This window comes from Oncorhynchus masou, unplaced genomic scaffold (genome assembly GCF_036934945.1).
Source record: "Oncorhynchus masou masou isolate Uvic2021 unplaced genomic scaffold, UVic_Omas_1.1 unplaced_scaffold_799, whole genome shotgun sequence".
NCBI classification, from domain to species: Eukaryota; Metazoa; Chordata; class Actinopteri; order Salmoniformes; family Salmonidae; genus Oncorhynchus; species Oncorhynchus masou.
Genome location: NW_027014464.1, coordinates 219640 through 236453, shown reverse-complemented (window position 1 = coordinate 236453; position 16814 = coordinate 219640). Strand labels below are relative to the sequence as shown.

The window sequence follows — 16814 nt, the reverse complement described above, 5'->3', positions numbered from 1 at the left end:
CAATGTCCCAACATCTAGTGGAAAGCCTTCCCAGAAGAGTGGCTGCTCTTATAGCAGCAAAGGGGGGACCAACTCCATATTAATGCCCATGAGATGTAGTGTATTTTTCTATTGTGACACAAAAGTTACAAAACAAAAAACAACTAAACTTGTTGGATGCATAAGTTGTCACCCCCAAGTCAATACTTAGTAGATGCACCGTTGGCAGTAATTACAGCTGTGAGTCTTTCTGGGTAAGGCTTTAAGAACTTTGCATATCTGAATCCTGCCATTTTTGCCAATTTTTTCTTGGGAAAATTACTTCAGCGCTTTCAAGTTGGATGGGGAACATTAGTCAACAGCAATTTCAAAGGCCACAGATTCTCAATTGGATTCAGGTCTCGCCTTTTTTCAGCAATGGCTTTTTTCTCTCGCCGGGCTTCCATACAGCCCAGCTTTGTGGAATGTACAGGTGGTCGTTGTCCCATGGCCGGTTTCTCCCGTCTCAGCTGTGGATCTCTCCAGCTCTTTCACAGTTACCATTGGCCTCTTGGTTGCTTCTCGGTCTAATACCTTCCTTACCCTCACTGAGTTTTGGTGGACGGCCTTCTTTAGTCAGAAGTAGCGCTTGTGCCATATTCTTTCCATTTTTTAAATGTATTTTTTAATAATGGATTTAACAGTGAGTTCTTGACCTACTGATGGCGTGGCTGCTATGACAACGGGCTGTTCAGACTGTACTCAGGCCTGTACTGACGTGTGTGGCTGTAGCTGTAGGGTTCCCTATACAGTGCACAGGGCCCAGGTCAAACGTTGTGCATTGAGTTCAACACAGTGATCATTTTCAGATACTTTCTGTTTTCCTTCTCCTATCCAGATCCAACCTTGAGGCATAATGAATCTACCCAGTATATGATAGACATCCTCAATGAATCCTGAGCATGAATTCATTAGTTGTAATTACATATTTCATATGGGGAGAGGCCACAGAACAGGGGACGAGGAGTAGGAGGGCTCCACAGAACAGGGGCCCCAGAGGTGTAGGGCTCCACAGAAAAGATTCAATCAAATGTATCCTGCATCTGTCTCTCTGTCTCTGTCTCTCCCTCCCGATCTCTCTCTCCCTCTCTCTCGTAACAACCATCTAAATTCAAGTAGTTGAACTATCAGGTGCTCTCTCTCAGTAAAGTAGAGGAGTAATCTGCCGGAGGATGAGCATTTTAAATGATCTTAACCAGACACTTAATTCAATTCCTACAGCTTTATGGACAAAATAAGCGGTATGTTTATTTCAAATAATCAGCACAAAGTACGACGTCTATCAGACTATAGGCACTGGTCAAAACAAGTAGTGAAGTCAGAGCTTGATTACAACCAAACAGTGTTATTTGGCTCCCTCAAGTTATATCTTGACCAACAAAAAAAGAAACCTCCGTTTTTCAGCACCCTGTTTTTCAAAGATAATACCCTTATTGTCCTTCTTGCAACACCTGAGTTAAGAAAAGATTGACTAAATAAACTAATGCAACATATTGAATGCCAACCACCATTAAACCCACCGAAGAAGAAGAAGTCCTGTTGCGTTTTGATAGTCGGGGAACAGGAAGTTCCGGGCAGGCTTCAGCCACAATTGTTCTCTGAAGGCGATAGCGGCTGTGTCCGTTTCAGAAGTATTAACTAAAGGTATGCAATAGCACGTTTAAACTTTCTAATATCGAAAGAACATGTCGTAACATGTGAGGTAACAAATCCGTCAAGGTATTATCGCGTTTGTTAAAGGTTTTATGACGTTTCAGTTTTGTGCTAAACCGAGTGAGTGAAGAACGTGATTAAATATAATTTTAGAAGTCACATTTAGCTAGCTAAGTTTGTCAGAGTGAATGGATGTACATTTAATGTACATTATTTCGTCAACGTAATTTTACAAAGAATCAATTGATTTGAGATTTCTGAGTTCGTTTGACATGTTTATTATTCTGATTATTTCCATATGTTTATGAGCTGGTAAAATGGCGGCGCCTCTCGGTCTGAGTCAATAGACTTGCAGGCTGTGCGGCTGCACCAGAGAGACAGTTTCAGGGTTGTTTTACTGTTTAGAAGCAGAATGTCATGTTCGTCTGATTTCCACATGTCACTGTAACAATATTCAGGCACATTCAGTTGTTTCTATATTTTTCTATAGTTGTTACTATGGTGTGAATGGGAAATACAATCTGTTTTTGTGAGTGAAAGTGGAAAATATGACATAGTTCTGCCCCAAACTGCAACCTTGCATTACTTGTTTACTTAGTAATTTGTGAATTTAGGAAGACTACTATAGATTAACTGCACTTAGGTAGTGAACATTATTTTTAATACGGATATCTGAAAGGAAAATTGATGTCCGTCTGGTGAGCAAAATATATTAGACATAAACCCTCCATGAACGCTTGAAAAAAAGGAGAAAAAAGACGCTCTATTTATACCTCAAACTAATGATTAAAACAAGGTGGATAGTAGAGAACATGTCTACCAACACTTCTTGGACAGACCAGAGCCTTTAGATATGAACTTTATTAACTGTTCTTCGTCCTGTAAGCGTTGCTAGGCAACGCAGGAATTCTGATCGCGTTCAGGGCTGCGGGCCAGAAGGTTGTGGGTTCGCAGACCACCGTGAACAAGAGTGGGGGTTGACATCTATTTTATGGTAAAAGCATTCCATGAATCTATCATTGTATTTGCAGGTCTGAGAAAAACATTGCCTTTTATAAACATTTCATGCAAGTCTACTCATTATACTTATTAGCAGAATATTTTTTATTACCACACGGGTTAAGAATGTACAGACAGAGAGAGAGGCCTGTGTGTTCATCTTATCATATTTCTCCGATGCCAAATCAATGTGTCTCGTTTACAACGAAACTGTCCCTGTTTACAAATAATCAAATGTGAGACCATCTGATCATGGTACTTTAAATAGTTCAACATTTCCACCCCAGACAGAGTAAAAGACAAGCTACCTTTCCACGCCAGACAGAGTAAAAGACAAGCTACCTTTCCACGCCAGACAGAGTAAAAGACAAGCTACCTTTCCACGCCAGACAGAGTAAAAGACAAGCTACCTTTCCACGCCAGACAGAGTAAAAGACAAGCTACCTTTTCACGCCAGACAGAGTAAAAGACAAGCTACCTTTCCTCGCCAGACAGAGTAAAAGACCAGCTACCTTTCCACGCCAGACAGAGTAAAAGACCAGCTACCTTTCCACGCCAGACAGAGTAAAAGACAAGCTACCTTTCCACGCCAGACAGAGTAAAAGACAAGCTACCTTTCCACTCCAGACAGAGTAAAATACCAGCTACCTTTCCACGCCAGACAGAGTAAAAGACCAGCTACCTTTCCACGCCAGACAGAGTAAAAGACAAGCTACCTTTCCACGCCAGACAGAGTAAAAGACCAGCTACCTTTCCACGCCAGACAGAGTAAAAGACCAGATACCTTTCCACGCCAGACAGAGTAAAAGACAAGCTACCTTTCCACGCCAGACAGAGTAAAATACCAGCTACCTTTCCACGCCAGACAGAGTAAAAGACAATTCATGTTTGATCCCAAAATGTGTCCGGAAGCTTCTTAGGGAGGGTGTGACACAATTTCTGAACCCACGGAGGCAGAGGTCAAATCAAGCTCCGAACGCATCGCCGTGTGCCTCTACAAGTTTTGTAACAATGTGAAGGGCTCCGTATAGCACTGCATTGACATGATTGGTGGGCGGGAGGTGGGGGCGGGAGGTCCAATATAAACACAAACTTGCTCCCTTGACAACAGCTCTGCTCCGTTAAGCGCTAGAAGTATAAAAGCCCGGATGCATCTGCAGTCAGATATCGGATTGACCATCCAGTCTTTTAGCAGAGAAATGTAAAGCTCTAACTGCTGGCTACTCTCATTCTGTGTCTTTAACCCAACAAATATTTCCCTAAAAGCTGTCTGGGTTTAAACATCTTCTATTGTACAGACCAGTAAATAGCTTAATAAATTGATAGTGACAGAATTAGCTTAGTATATTTCTTTTTGTTTTGTCTCGTAGGATATAGAAGGTTATATCTCAGCCTCTGAATGTCGAAGAAATGAAACCGTGATATGCATCTGAGTCACTTCTTTCCTGGTTATTTTACAGCCTGTTTCCAGCGTAACGCAGCGCTGACCAAAACACTGTTATAGATCTCTTTATATAATCAGATCAGGTTAATTTTCTTCATGTTAATCAAACAAGTGGTAGGCCTGTGCTTTTTGACATCTTCTTCACTAAAAGAGGCCTGTGGCATAATCCCTCAAGTGGTAGGCCTGTGCTGTTTGACATCTTCTTCACTAAAAGAGGCCTGTGGCATAATCCCTCAAGTGGTAGGCCTGTGCTGTTTGACATCTTCTTCACTAAAAGAGGCCTGTGGCATAATCAAACAAGTGGTAGGCCTGTGCTTTTTAAATTATTTTTTATTTAACCAGGCAGGTCAGTTAAGAACAAATTCTTATTTTCAATGATGGCCTGGGAACAGTGGGTTAACTGCCTGTTCAGGGGCAGAACGACAGATTTGTACCTTGTCAGCTCGGGGATTTGAACTTGCAACCTTCCGGTTACTAGTCCAACGCTCTAACCACTAGACATCATCTTCACTAAAAGAGGCCTGTGGCTTAATCCCTCAAGTGGAGTCTGGGTTTTAACTCAACAGCCCTTCACTGACATGGAGGCTATTTGGGGCGTCAGGGTAGCCAAGTGGTTAGAGCGTTGGACTAGTAACCGAAAGGTTGCAAGTTCAAATCCCCGAGCTGACAAGGTACAAATCTGTCGTTCTGCCCCTGAACAGGCAGTTAACCCACTGTTCCTAGGCCATCATTGAAAATAAGAATTTGTTCTTAACTGACCTGCCTGGTTAAATAAAAAATAAAAATAATTAAAAAAGCACAGGAAAGGTAGCTTGTGGGTTGAGGAATAGGCTATTTAAGGAATAGGCTATTTAAAGAGTGCCTGGTGGGTTGAGGAATAGGCTATTTAAAGAGTGCCGGCTATTTAAAGAGTGCCGGGTGGGTTGAGGAATAGGTTAGTCCGCGTGCAAGATGGTGGTTTATGTTTTTGGGGAACGTGGTCTAATCAACAACAACAAAATGTGAAGAAACCTTTCACTCTCTTCCTCAACTGCCACCATTGACCGACACAGCACAGCCATTGGTTAGGATAGGATGACACAGCACAGCCATTGGTTAGGATAGGATGACACAGCACAGCCATTGGTTAGGATAGGATGACACAGCACAGCCATTGGTTAGGATAGGATGACACAGCACAGCCATTGGTTAGGATAGGATGACACAGCACAGCCATTGGTTAGGATAGGATGACACAGCACAGCCATTGGTTAGGATAGGATGACACAGCACAGCCATTGGTTAGGATAGGATGACACAGCACAGCCATTGGTTAGGATAGGATGACACAGCACAGCCATTGGTTAGGATAGGATGACACAGCACAGCCATTGGTTAGGATAGGATGACACAGCACAGCCATTGGTTAGGATAGGATGACACAGCACAGCCATTGGTTAGGATAGGATGACACAGCACAGCCATTGGTTAGGATAGGATGACACAGCACAGCCATTGGTTAGGATAGGATGACACAGCACAGCCATTGGTTAGGATAGGATGACACAGCACAGCCATTGGTTAGGATAGGCCGGCACAGCACAGCCATTGGTTAGGATAGGCCGACACAGCACAGCCATTGGTTAGGATAGGATGACACAGCACAGCCATTGGTTAGGATAGGATGACACAGCACAGCCATTGGTTAGGATAGGATGACACAGCACAGCCATTGGTTAGGATAGGATGACACAGCACAGCCATTGGTTAGGATAGGATGACACAGCACAGCCATTGGTTAGGATAGGATGACACAGCACAGCCATTGGTTAGGATAGGATGACACATCACAGCCATTGGTTAGGATAGGCCGACACATCACAGCCATTGGTTAGGATAGGCCGACACAGCACAGCCATTGGTTAGGATAGGCCGACACAGCACAGCCATTGGTTAGGTAGCATTAAAAAAAAACGTTTTGAATCAACAAGCAGAGCAAGTCGGGGCTCAGGGTTGGAATAACCTTCTGTAGTGTGTAATGCAGCCTAGTCGGGGCTCAGGGTTGGAATAACCTTCTGTAGTGTGTAATGCAGCCTAGTCGGGGCTCAGGGTTGGAATAACCTTCTGTAGTGTGTAATGCAGCCTAGTCGGGGCTCAGGGTTGGAATAACCTTCTGCAGTGTGTAATGCAGCCTAGTTGTATTTACACCATCTCAGCAACTATCATAGAAATACAGTATAACTTTGCTCTGTGCTTCCTCCCAGCATGCACTTGGTATTCTATAGGCTATGGATCATTTGATTGACATCACACTAAATAGCCTATAGTCCCACTTGACATTGTGCGTCCAGCAGAGAATCAGAGATGAGGGGAGGCATCTGCCACACATTGATATATACCAGCGATAAGATCAGAGGGGGTTTGTTATGTGGCCTATATACCAGGGATAAGGTCAGAGGGGGTTTGTTATGTGGCCTATATACCAGGGATAAGGTCAGAGGGGGTTTGTTATGTGGCCAATATACCAGGGATAAGGTCAGAGGGGGTTTGTTATGTGGCCTATATACCAGGGATAAGGTCAGAGGGGGTTTGTTATGTGGCCTATATACCAGGGATAAGGTCAGAGGGGGTTTGTTATGTGGCCAGTATACCAGGGATAAGGTCAGAGGGGGTTTGTTATGTGGCCTATATACCAGGGATAAGGTCAGAGGGGTTTGTTATGTGGCCTATATACCAGGGATAAGGTCAGAGGGGGGTTTGTTATGTGGCCTATATACCAGGGATAAGGTCAGAGGGGGTTTGTTATGTGGCCAATATACCAGGGATAAGGTCAGAGGGGGTTTGTTATGTGGCCAGTATACCAGGGATAAGGTCAGAGGGGGTTTGTTATGTGGCCAGTATACCAGGGATAAGGGCTGTTGTGGAGGGCCTGGATACAGCCCTTAACCCTGATATGTTGGACATATACCACAAACCCTTGAGGTGCCTTATTGCTATTATAAACTGGTTACCAATGGAATTAGAACAGAAAAAAGGAATGTTTTATCATCCCCCTGGTATATGGTGTGATATACCACGGCTGTCAGCCAATCAGCGTTCAGGGTTCCAACCACCCAGTTTATAAAGCCTAATAAGCAACTCATTCTTAAACACTGAGAAATATTGACATGTCATCAATTACAAATGACATGACCCTCTTCTGGACTAGATTAAAACAATACTAAACCCTCCCCTTGACTGACATTGAAAAAGCACAACCCTCATTTCCCTCCAGGTAACCATTCTGTACATTTAGATCTATCTCTTATTTGTGTTATTTAAAGTGTGAACTGTCGGTCTAATGTTTTGAATTAATGTTTTGTTGTCAATGTTTATCTACCTGATCTATTGAAATGAGATGATTGAACAAGAAAAAATACATTTTTAGAGAATATAGAAAGCGCCAGAACTATCAAGACAATAACTTTTGTGTCCGTTTGTCTTTATTACTACAGACCGACTCAGATTCAGTCTCAGGCCGGTAACATCAACAGTGAAGCCAAACCAATCCTGTCACTCTCCTTCCACACTGACTCCAAACCCACAGTCACTGGGTCCTGATTGTGACAGTGGAGGCCAGTTTGCTCTGCAGGATCCAGAGATGGCATCAGTGAAGCAGGAAGACTGCAGTCAAACACTGGAGCTGAATGTCAACATTAAAGATGAAGAAGAGGAAGAGAAGATTAGGACAACTGTTAGTCATGGTAAGAGCAGGAGTAATAGACCGCCATACGTTTTGACCCAGTCTATTAGTAGGTTTAATTCTATCTATAAGCTCCCTTCATAGGGTATACCTCCATTAGTTATGACCCAGTCTATTAGTAGGTTTAATTATATCTATAAGTTCCCTTCATAGGGTATACCTCCATTAGTTATGACCCCAGTCTATTAGTAGGTTTAATTAGGTTTATCTATAAGTTCCCTTCATAGGGTATACCTCCATTAGTTATGACCCAGTCTATTAGTAGGTTTAATTATATCTATAAGTTCCCTTCATAGGGTATACCTCCATTAGTTATGACCCAGTCTATTAGTAGGTTTAATTATATCTATAAGTTTCCTTCATAGGGTATACCTCCATTAGTTATGACCCAGTCTATTAGTAGGTTTAATTCTATCTATAAGCTCCCTTCATAGGGTATACCTCCATTAGTTATGACCCAGTCTATTAGTAGGTTTAATTCTATCTGTAAGTTTCCTTCATAGGGTATACCTCCATTAGTTATGACCCAGTCTATTAATAGGTTTAATTCTATCTATAAGCTCCTTCATAGTAGGTATACCTTCATAGGTTATGACCCAGTCTCCATCTATAAGTTATGTATACCCCAGTCTATTAGTAGGTTTAATTCATTAGTTATCAGTCTATTAGTAGTATTCCTTCATAGGGTATACCTCCATTAGTTATGACCCAGTCTATTAATAGGTTTAATTCTATCTATAAGCTCCCTTCATAGGGTATACCTCCATTAGTTATGACCCAGTCTATTGCTATTGTGAATTCTGTCATTCTGACATCACATCTCTGAAGAACACCAGACTGTACAAAACTTGCTTTTCATTCCAACTTCCCACTGTGTATGAAAAGTTGCAGTATAACTGCTTCATGAGCACTTATACATGCCACATGTATTTTATAAAAACCCTTTGTACATCAGCAGTTGTTACACAGTTCTTTACAGAAACCTAAACCCCAAAGAGCAATGCAGATGGAGCTTCATTAAATAAGTACAGTGCCAGGTGAACGTTTGGACACACCGTTAGGGTTCGTTCCTTACTTCCTTCCTTGTCAGTCATTGGTTCGTTGGTGAAATTAGCATTATGAAAATTATCTTTAATTAAATAATTCAAAAACCTTTATTAATGCAATTTGCAGAAAGAAGGAACACATAGCATGCACGTTTCAGAGTAAAGTTCTGCATCCAACGAAAGGCCTCCAGTTGTTTTATTAAACCCTGAGTCGCGCCCTGATGATGTCACTGCCTACATCCATCATCCTCTACTCCTGGGACCAAAACCGTGCTTACAGAGCTGTATAAACAGGTCCTTTTAACTGTTAGCGTAACACTTAGCAGTAAATGTCCCCTCGTCCCAAAGCGGATTTATTGTGTAATGTTTACCGAGTCTTGTCTCCTTCACTCCCTGCAGAGGCCTGTCTAAGGGCCTGTCGAAGTCACACATTTCTAAGAGGGGCCTCTTTATAATGAGGCAGAGAGAGAGAGAGAGAGAACTAAAATACAACTGTAGAACAATACTAAAACCTCTACAATGAATTTATATTGTTAATCTGTAGTATAAAACCTTATAAATGTAAGGAGGGAGGGGTCTTTTAACCCCTCCCCTTCTATTAATATAACATAAGCATAATCACATATTCTAATACATCAACTATTTGTACAGCCCCAAATCATGACCCATAGGTGAATCCTGACAACACCTACTCATTCAAGTGTTTTTCTTTTTTTCTGCTATTTTCTACATTGTAGAATAATAGTTAAGACATCAATACTATGAAATAACACATATGGAATCATGTAGTAACCAAAATAGTGTTAAACAAACCAAAATCAAATCAAAATATATTTTGTATTCAAAGTAGCCACCCTTTGCCTTGATGACAACTTTGCACACTTTTGGTATTACAAAGTAGTAAATATTTAAAGAAAAACCGTTGAATGAGTAGGTGTGTCCAAACTTTTGACTGGTACTGTATATCACACCAACTGACTGGTTCTTTTGATGTTGTTCACACAGGAGACCATGTTGAGACATTCTCTACATCCAGAGGGCAACAGCAGGAAGATCAGAGAGCTAAGAGGTCTCATCACTGCCCACATTGTGAGGAGATGTTCCCATTACTATCAAATCTAAAATTACACTTAAAAATACACACAGGAGAGAGTCTGTATCCCTGTACTGACTCTGGGGAGAGATTCACAACATCAAAGGCTCTGACAGTTCATCAGAGAGTGCACACAGGAGAGAAGCCTTACTACTGCTCGTACTGTGGGAAGAGTTTCTCTCAACAGACCAACCTAAAAAAACACCAACGTATACACACAGGAGAGAAGCCTTACTCCTGCTGTGACTGTGGAAAATGCTTCACAACCTCATCTGAGCTAACAGTTCATATGAGAACACACACTGGAGAGAAGCCTTACATCTGCTCTGACTGTGGGAAGAGTTTCTCCCACCAGGGTAGCTTAAAAGCACACCAACGTATACATACAGGAGAGAAGCCGTACTCCTGCTCTGACTGTGGAAAGAACTTCTCCCGATTGGGTACCCTAAAATTGCATAAACGTATACATACAGGAATTAAGCCTTACTACTGCTCTGACTGTAGGAAGAGTTTCTCCCACCAGGGTAGCTTTAAAGCACACCAACGTATACATACAGGAGAGAAGCCATACTCCTGCTCTGACTGTGAGAAGAGTTTCTCCCGATTGGGTACCTTAAAATCGCATGAACGTATACATACAGGAAAGAAGCCTTACTACTGCTCCGACTGTGGGAAGAGTTTCTCTCAACGGAACCATTTAAAATCACATGAACGTATACACATAGAAAAGAAGGCATACTCCTGCTCTGACTGTAGAAAATGCTTCACAACATCATATGATCTAAAAGTTCATCAGAGAACACACACTGGAGAAAAGCCTTATGTCTGCTCTGACTGTGGGAAGAGTTTCTATCAACAGAGCAGCTTCAAGATACACCAACATCTACACACAGGTGAGAAGCCTTATTCCTGCTCTGACTGTGGAAAATGCTTCACAACATCATCTGATCTAAAAGTTCACCAGAGAACACACACTGGAGAAAAGCCTTACATCTGCTCTGACTGTGGGAAGAGTTTCTCTCAACAGAGCAGCTTCAAGAAACACCAACGTCTACACACAGGAGAGAAGCCTTACTCCTGCTGTGACTGTGGAAAATGCTTCACAACATCAATTGATCTAAAAACTCATCTGAGAACACACACTGGAGAAAAGCCTTACATATGCTCTGACTGTGGGAAGAGGTTCTCTCAACAGAACCATTTAAACACACATCAACGTATACACACAGGAGAGAAGCCTTACTCCTGCTCTGTCTGTGGGAAGAGTTTCTCTCAACAGAGCAACTTAAAAACACACCAACGTATACATAAAGGAGAGAAGACTCATCAGTTCTCTCAGACCAGCTAAAATTAAAATTAGGTGATGGAGTGATTTTAATCTCATTGCTTGACTTTGACTGGAATAGGTGATTTTAATCTCATTGACTTGGACTGAAATAGGTGATTTTAATCTCATTGCTTGATTTGGACTGAAATAGGTTATTTTAATCTCATTGACTTGGACTGAAATAGGTGATTTTAATCTCATTGCTAGACTTGTACTGAAATAGGTGCCGGAACTCATTTTAGAGGAAACCCTTTTGGACAATCAGAACCTTACAAACGTGCCGCGGGAAAGGCCGCACACCCTCTCTAAGAAGGTCTGGTCCCGTCAGATAACCAGCGAACGAAGGCATTCACATGTAAATACATTCATGATTTCTTCTCGTTTGCAAAGTATATGATTACTGTGAGAATAGTTTCTAAAATGTTTCTAAAAATGCATCAATGATAAGTGTCGTTTTTCTCTCTCTCCTTTTGTAAAAAAAAAAAAACACACTATATTGTGTCAGTCCGCTAGGGACCTTTTCTCATGTATTAAGTGTGTATGTTTATCCTGTGTTATCATTTAGTTAGCTAGTAAATAAATAATTAAATCAATTTGTGTAGTACTGAATCATAAGTAAGGCTGGGGTTTTTGGAGATGCAGGAGGTTACGACGGTTCAGAATGATGATATGAGACGAGGTTATGATTGATACGTTGACTGTTTTTATGGATGTGATAGATAATTACCTTTTTTAGAGTTTAATTCGGGAGATGCTCTCATGGTGCCCCAAATTCCTAATGAGTTAATTGTTACGTGATTAATTTAATCGGGTTACAAACAGAGCTAGTTTATTTAGATACACAACAGTCATCAGATTAATGAAAATAAAGTCACGACAATTGTGTGCTCCTCAGTCTGGGTGCAATCAGGCTACCAAAAGCAGTGAGCGACGTCATCAGCACTCTCACAAGTCTCCAGAAAACTTGTTTTGTGACCGAGAGGCTCCTTTTTCAGTATAACGTTGGAGGAAATGCGTTCCTAGTATGTGAGGAATTTGTTTGCTGGCCTCATAAATACTAGTCAATTAGCTAATATTTAGGGGGGAAAAAAACTTTTTTGTTTGGCTAGTTATGCTAACCCGTTTGCAATCTCTTTTTAGCATTGCTTGCTAGCTACAGTGGCTAGTTAGCTACAGTAGTTAGCAACTGCCATCAGTTGTGTTATTGTCATATGTTGCCTTTTCCACCGTTTTTAGAATGCATACTGGCATTTGTGCGGGAAACCGAACACTTAAATAAAGGTTAAATAAAATAATAAAAAAATGCACATGGGAAATCCTGTACATTAGATGTCTGAATACATTTAAAAAAAAAAAAATCATTTTCTCAAATCAAATCAAATGTATTTATATAGACCTTCGTACATCAGCTGATATCTCAAAGTGCTCTACAGAAACCCAGCCTAAAACCCCAAACAGCAAGCAATGCAGGTGTAGAAGCACGGTGGCTAGGGAAAAACTCCCTAGAAAGGCCCAAACCTAGGAAGAAACCTAGAGAGGAACCAAACTATGAGGGGTGGTCAGTCCTCTTCTGGCTGTGCCGGGTGGAGATTGTAACAGAACATGGCCAAGATGTTCAAATGTTCATAAATGACAGGCATGGTCAAATAATAATAATCACAGGCAGAACAGTTGAAACTGGAGCAGCAGCACGGCCAGGTGGACTGGGGACAGCAAGGAGTCATCATGTCAGGTAGTCCTGAGGCATGGTCCATGGTTCTCTTGCCTTTTTAAGCAGCCGGTACAAAGTTTAGTGGTGGACAGATGGGGCGCTCTCCTGTTGCCCAGCCAGCTTTCAGGTGCCTGTAAAACATTTTGATAGACGGCTATCTCCCGCACTCTATTGCCCCAGGACATGTCGAGACTTGACAGTTCATGCAGCTTTAGTAGTCCCTCTGGGACTCCCAATCGCAGCCGGATGTGATCCAGCTTGGATTCGAAGCAGGTACTGCAGTGACACCTCTTGCATTGAGATGCAGTGTCTTAGACCGCTGCACCACTCGGGATTTGATGGAAGTCATTTAAACTGTTGGAACAGGTTCAGGTTGTCTCACGACACTGAACACAAATATAAAATGCAACATGTAAAGTGTTGGTCCCATGTTTCATGAGCTGAAATTTATAAAATCCCAGAAATGTTCTAAATACATGAAAAGCTTATTTCTCTCAAATGTTGTGCGCACATTTGTTTACGTCCCTGTTAATGAGCGTTTCTCCTTTGCCAAGATAATCCATCCAACTGACAGGTGTGGCATATCAAGAAGCTGATTAAACAGCATGATCATTACACAGGTGCACCTTGTGCTTAGGACAATAAAACGCCACTTTATTAAAATGTGCAGTTTTGTCACAACACAATGCCACATATGTCTCAAGGTTTGCGGGAACAGTTGACATGCTGACTGCAGGAATGTCCACCAGAGCTACCATCAGCTGCCTCCAATGTATTTTTTTTGGGGGGGGCAGTTTGTCCAACCAGCCTCACAACTGCAAACCATGTGTAACCACACCAGCCTAAGACCTCCACATCTGGCTTCTTCACCTGCGAGATCGTCGGGGGCTGACGTAATAAAGTATTTCTGTCTGTAATAAAGCCTTTTTGTGGGGAAAACTCATTCTGAAAGTGGGTGGGCTTGGCTCCCAAGTGGGTTGCCTGGCTCCCAAGTGGGTTGGTGGGTGGGCTTGGCTCCCAAGTGGGTGTGCCTGGTGGGTGTGCCTGGCTCCCAAGTGGCTGGGCCTGGCTGGGTGGGCCTGGCTCCCAAGTGGGTGGGCTTGGCTCCCAAGTGGGTGTGCCTCCCAAGTGGCTGGGCCTGGCTCCCAAGTGGGTGGGCCTGGCTCCCAAGTGGGTGGGCCTGGCTCCCAAGTGGGTGGGTCTGGCTCCCAAGTGGGTGGGTCTGGCTCCCAAGTGGGTGGGCCTGGCTCACAAGTGGGTGGGCTTGGCTCCCAAGTGGGTGGGCTTGGCTCCCAAGTGGGTGTGCCTGGCTCCCAAGTGGGTGGGCCTGGCTCCCAAGTCCACAGGTTGGGGCTTAAATTGACTGATTTCCTTGTATGAACTGTAACTCAGTAAAGTCTTAGAAATTGTTGCATGTTGCATTTTATATTGTACTTCAGATATATACAGTTGAAGTCAGAAGTTTACATACACCTTAGCCAAATACATTTAAACTCCGTTTTTCACAATTCCTGACATTTAATCCTAGTAAACATTCCCTCTTTTAGGTCAGTTAGGTCAGTTAGCCACTTTATTTGAAGAATGTGAAATGTCAGAATAATAGTAGAGAGTGATTTATTTCAGCTTTTATTTCTTTCATCACATTCCCAGTGGGTCAGTTTACATACACTCAATTAGTATTTGGTAGCATTGCCTTAAAACGGTTTAACTTGGGTCAAACGTTTTGGGTAGCCTTCCACAAGCTGGGTGAATTTTGGCCCATTCCTCCCAACAGAGCTGGTGTAACTGAGTCAGGTTTGTAGGCCTCCTTGCTCGCACACACTTTTTCAGTTCTGCCCACAAATTTTCTATAGGGTTGAGGCTTTGTGATGGCCACTCCAATACCTTGACTTTGTTGTCCTTAAGCCATTTTGCCACAACTGGAAGTATGCTTGGGGTCATTGTCCTGTGTGGCTCAGTCGGTAGAGCATGGCGCTTGCAACGCCAAGCGTCGTGGGTTCGATTCCCGCTGGGGCCACCCATATGTAAAAGTAGTGGCCCCAGCCGACTTGTAAGTCGCTTTGGACAAAAGCGTCTGCTAAATGGGATATATTATTATTATATATTATTGTCCATTTGGAAGACCCCTTTGCGACCAAGCTTTAACTTCCTGACTGATGTCTTGAGATGTTGCTTCAATATATCCACATAATTTTCCATCCTCATGATGCCATCTATTTTGTGAAGTGCACCAGTCCCTCCTGCAGCAAAGCAACCCCACAACATGATGCTGCCACCCAGTGCTTCACGGTTGGGACTGTGTTCTTCGGCTTGCAAGCCTCCCCCTTTTCCCTCCAAACATAATGATGGTCATTATGGCCAAACAGTTATATTTTTGTTTCATCAGATCAGAGGACATTTCTCCAAAAGTACGATCTTTGTCCCCATGTGCAGTTGCAAACCTAATCTGGCTTTTTTATGGCAGTTTTAGAGCAGTGGCTTCTTCCTTGCTGAACGGCCTTTCAGGTTATGTCGATATAGAACTTGTTTGACTGTGGATATAGATACTTTTGTACCTGTTTCCTCCAGCATCTTCACAAGGTCCTTTGCTGTTGTTGTGGGATTGATTTGCACTTTTCGCACCAAAGTATGTTAATCTCTAGGAGACAGAACGCGTCTCCTTCCTGAGTGGTATGACGGCTGCGTGGTCCCATGGTGTTTATACCTGCGTACTATTGTTTGTACAGATCAACGTGGTACCTTCAGGCATTTGGAAATTGCTCCCAAGGTAGAACCAGACTTGTGGAGGTCTACAATGTTTTTTATGAAGTCCTGGCTGATTTATTTGGATTTTCCCATGATGTCAAGCAAAGAGGCACTGAGTTTGAAGGTAGGCCTTGAAATACATCCACAGGTACACCTCCAATTGACTCAAATGATGTCAATTAGCCTATCAGAAGCTTCTAAAGCCATGACATCATTTTCTGGAACTTTCCAAGCTGTTTAAAGGCACAGTCAACTTAGTGCGTATAAACTTCTGACCCACTAATTTTGATACAGTGAATTATAAGTGAAATAATCTGTCTGTAAATAATTGTTGGAAAAATGACTTGTGTCATGCACAAAGTAGATGTCCTAACCTACTTGCCAAAACTATAGTTTGTTAGCAAGAAATTTGTAGAGTGGTTGAAAAACGGGTTTTAATGACTCCAACCTAAGTGTTTGTAAACTTCCGACTTCAACTGTATAGGTTATATAGCTAGTTAAAGTTAGCATAGAAAACATGCTAACGTTACTGGCCAGTCAATTAGCCACCAACAGGTTACATTGATCAGCTAATGCTAGCTATGCAGAGATAGTTTGATTTTTAACAGTTTAAGCCCATTATCTACTCGCCCACAGTCAGATGAACTCATGGATAACCATTTTATGTCTGCGTGCAGTTTTATTTTATTTAAAAAATACATTTTACCCCCTTTTCTCCCCAATTTGTGGGATCCAAGTAATTACTATCTTGTCTCATCGTTACAACTCCCCCTCACGGGCTCAGGAAAGACAAAGGTCGAAAGCCGTGCGTCCTCTGAAACACAACGTAGTTTGCGTTGGCTCGTGAAACCATGTCTCTAGAAAGTAACTAAATGTGATATAGTGGTAGGTCTTCATGTTGTCTCAGCAGCTCTGTAGAATTGTATGGGTTTAGCACCCTCTACGGGCTAGGAGGAGGGGAGGAGGAGGGGGAGGGGGAGGAGGAGGAGGAGGGGGAGGGGAGGGGGAGGAGGAGGGGGGAGGAGGGAGGGGGAGGAGGAGGGGAGGGGAGGAGGAG

At 42.6% G+C, this 16814-nt stretch overlaps 1 protein-coding gene across 2 annotated transcripts in view; it reads left to right on the top strand.

The window, feature by feature from the left end:
• Positions 1–1562: 1562 nt before the first annotated feature.
• Positions 1563–16814, top strand: part of LOC135537492 (zinc finger protein 239-like) — a 70837-nt gene continuing 55585 nt past the window's right edge. Inside the window, exons 1-3 of one of the 2 annotated variants that reach the window (XM_064963636.1) lie at positions 1563–1662; positions 7588–7836; positions 9887–11888. In XM_064963636.1, the coding sequence (XP_064819708.1) occupies positions 7734–7836; positions 9887–11322 (1539 nt within the window). In that variant the 5' untranslated portion in view covers positions 1563–1662; positions 7588–7733 and the 3' untranslated portion in view covers positions 11323–11888. Of the gene's footprint in view, positions 1663–7587; positions 7837–9886; positions 11889–16814 lie in introns of those variants that run through there. The other variant, XM_064963637.1, reaches the window with a different exon arrangement.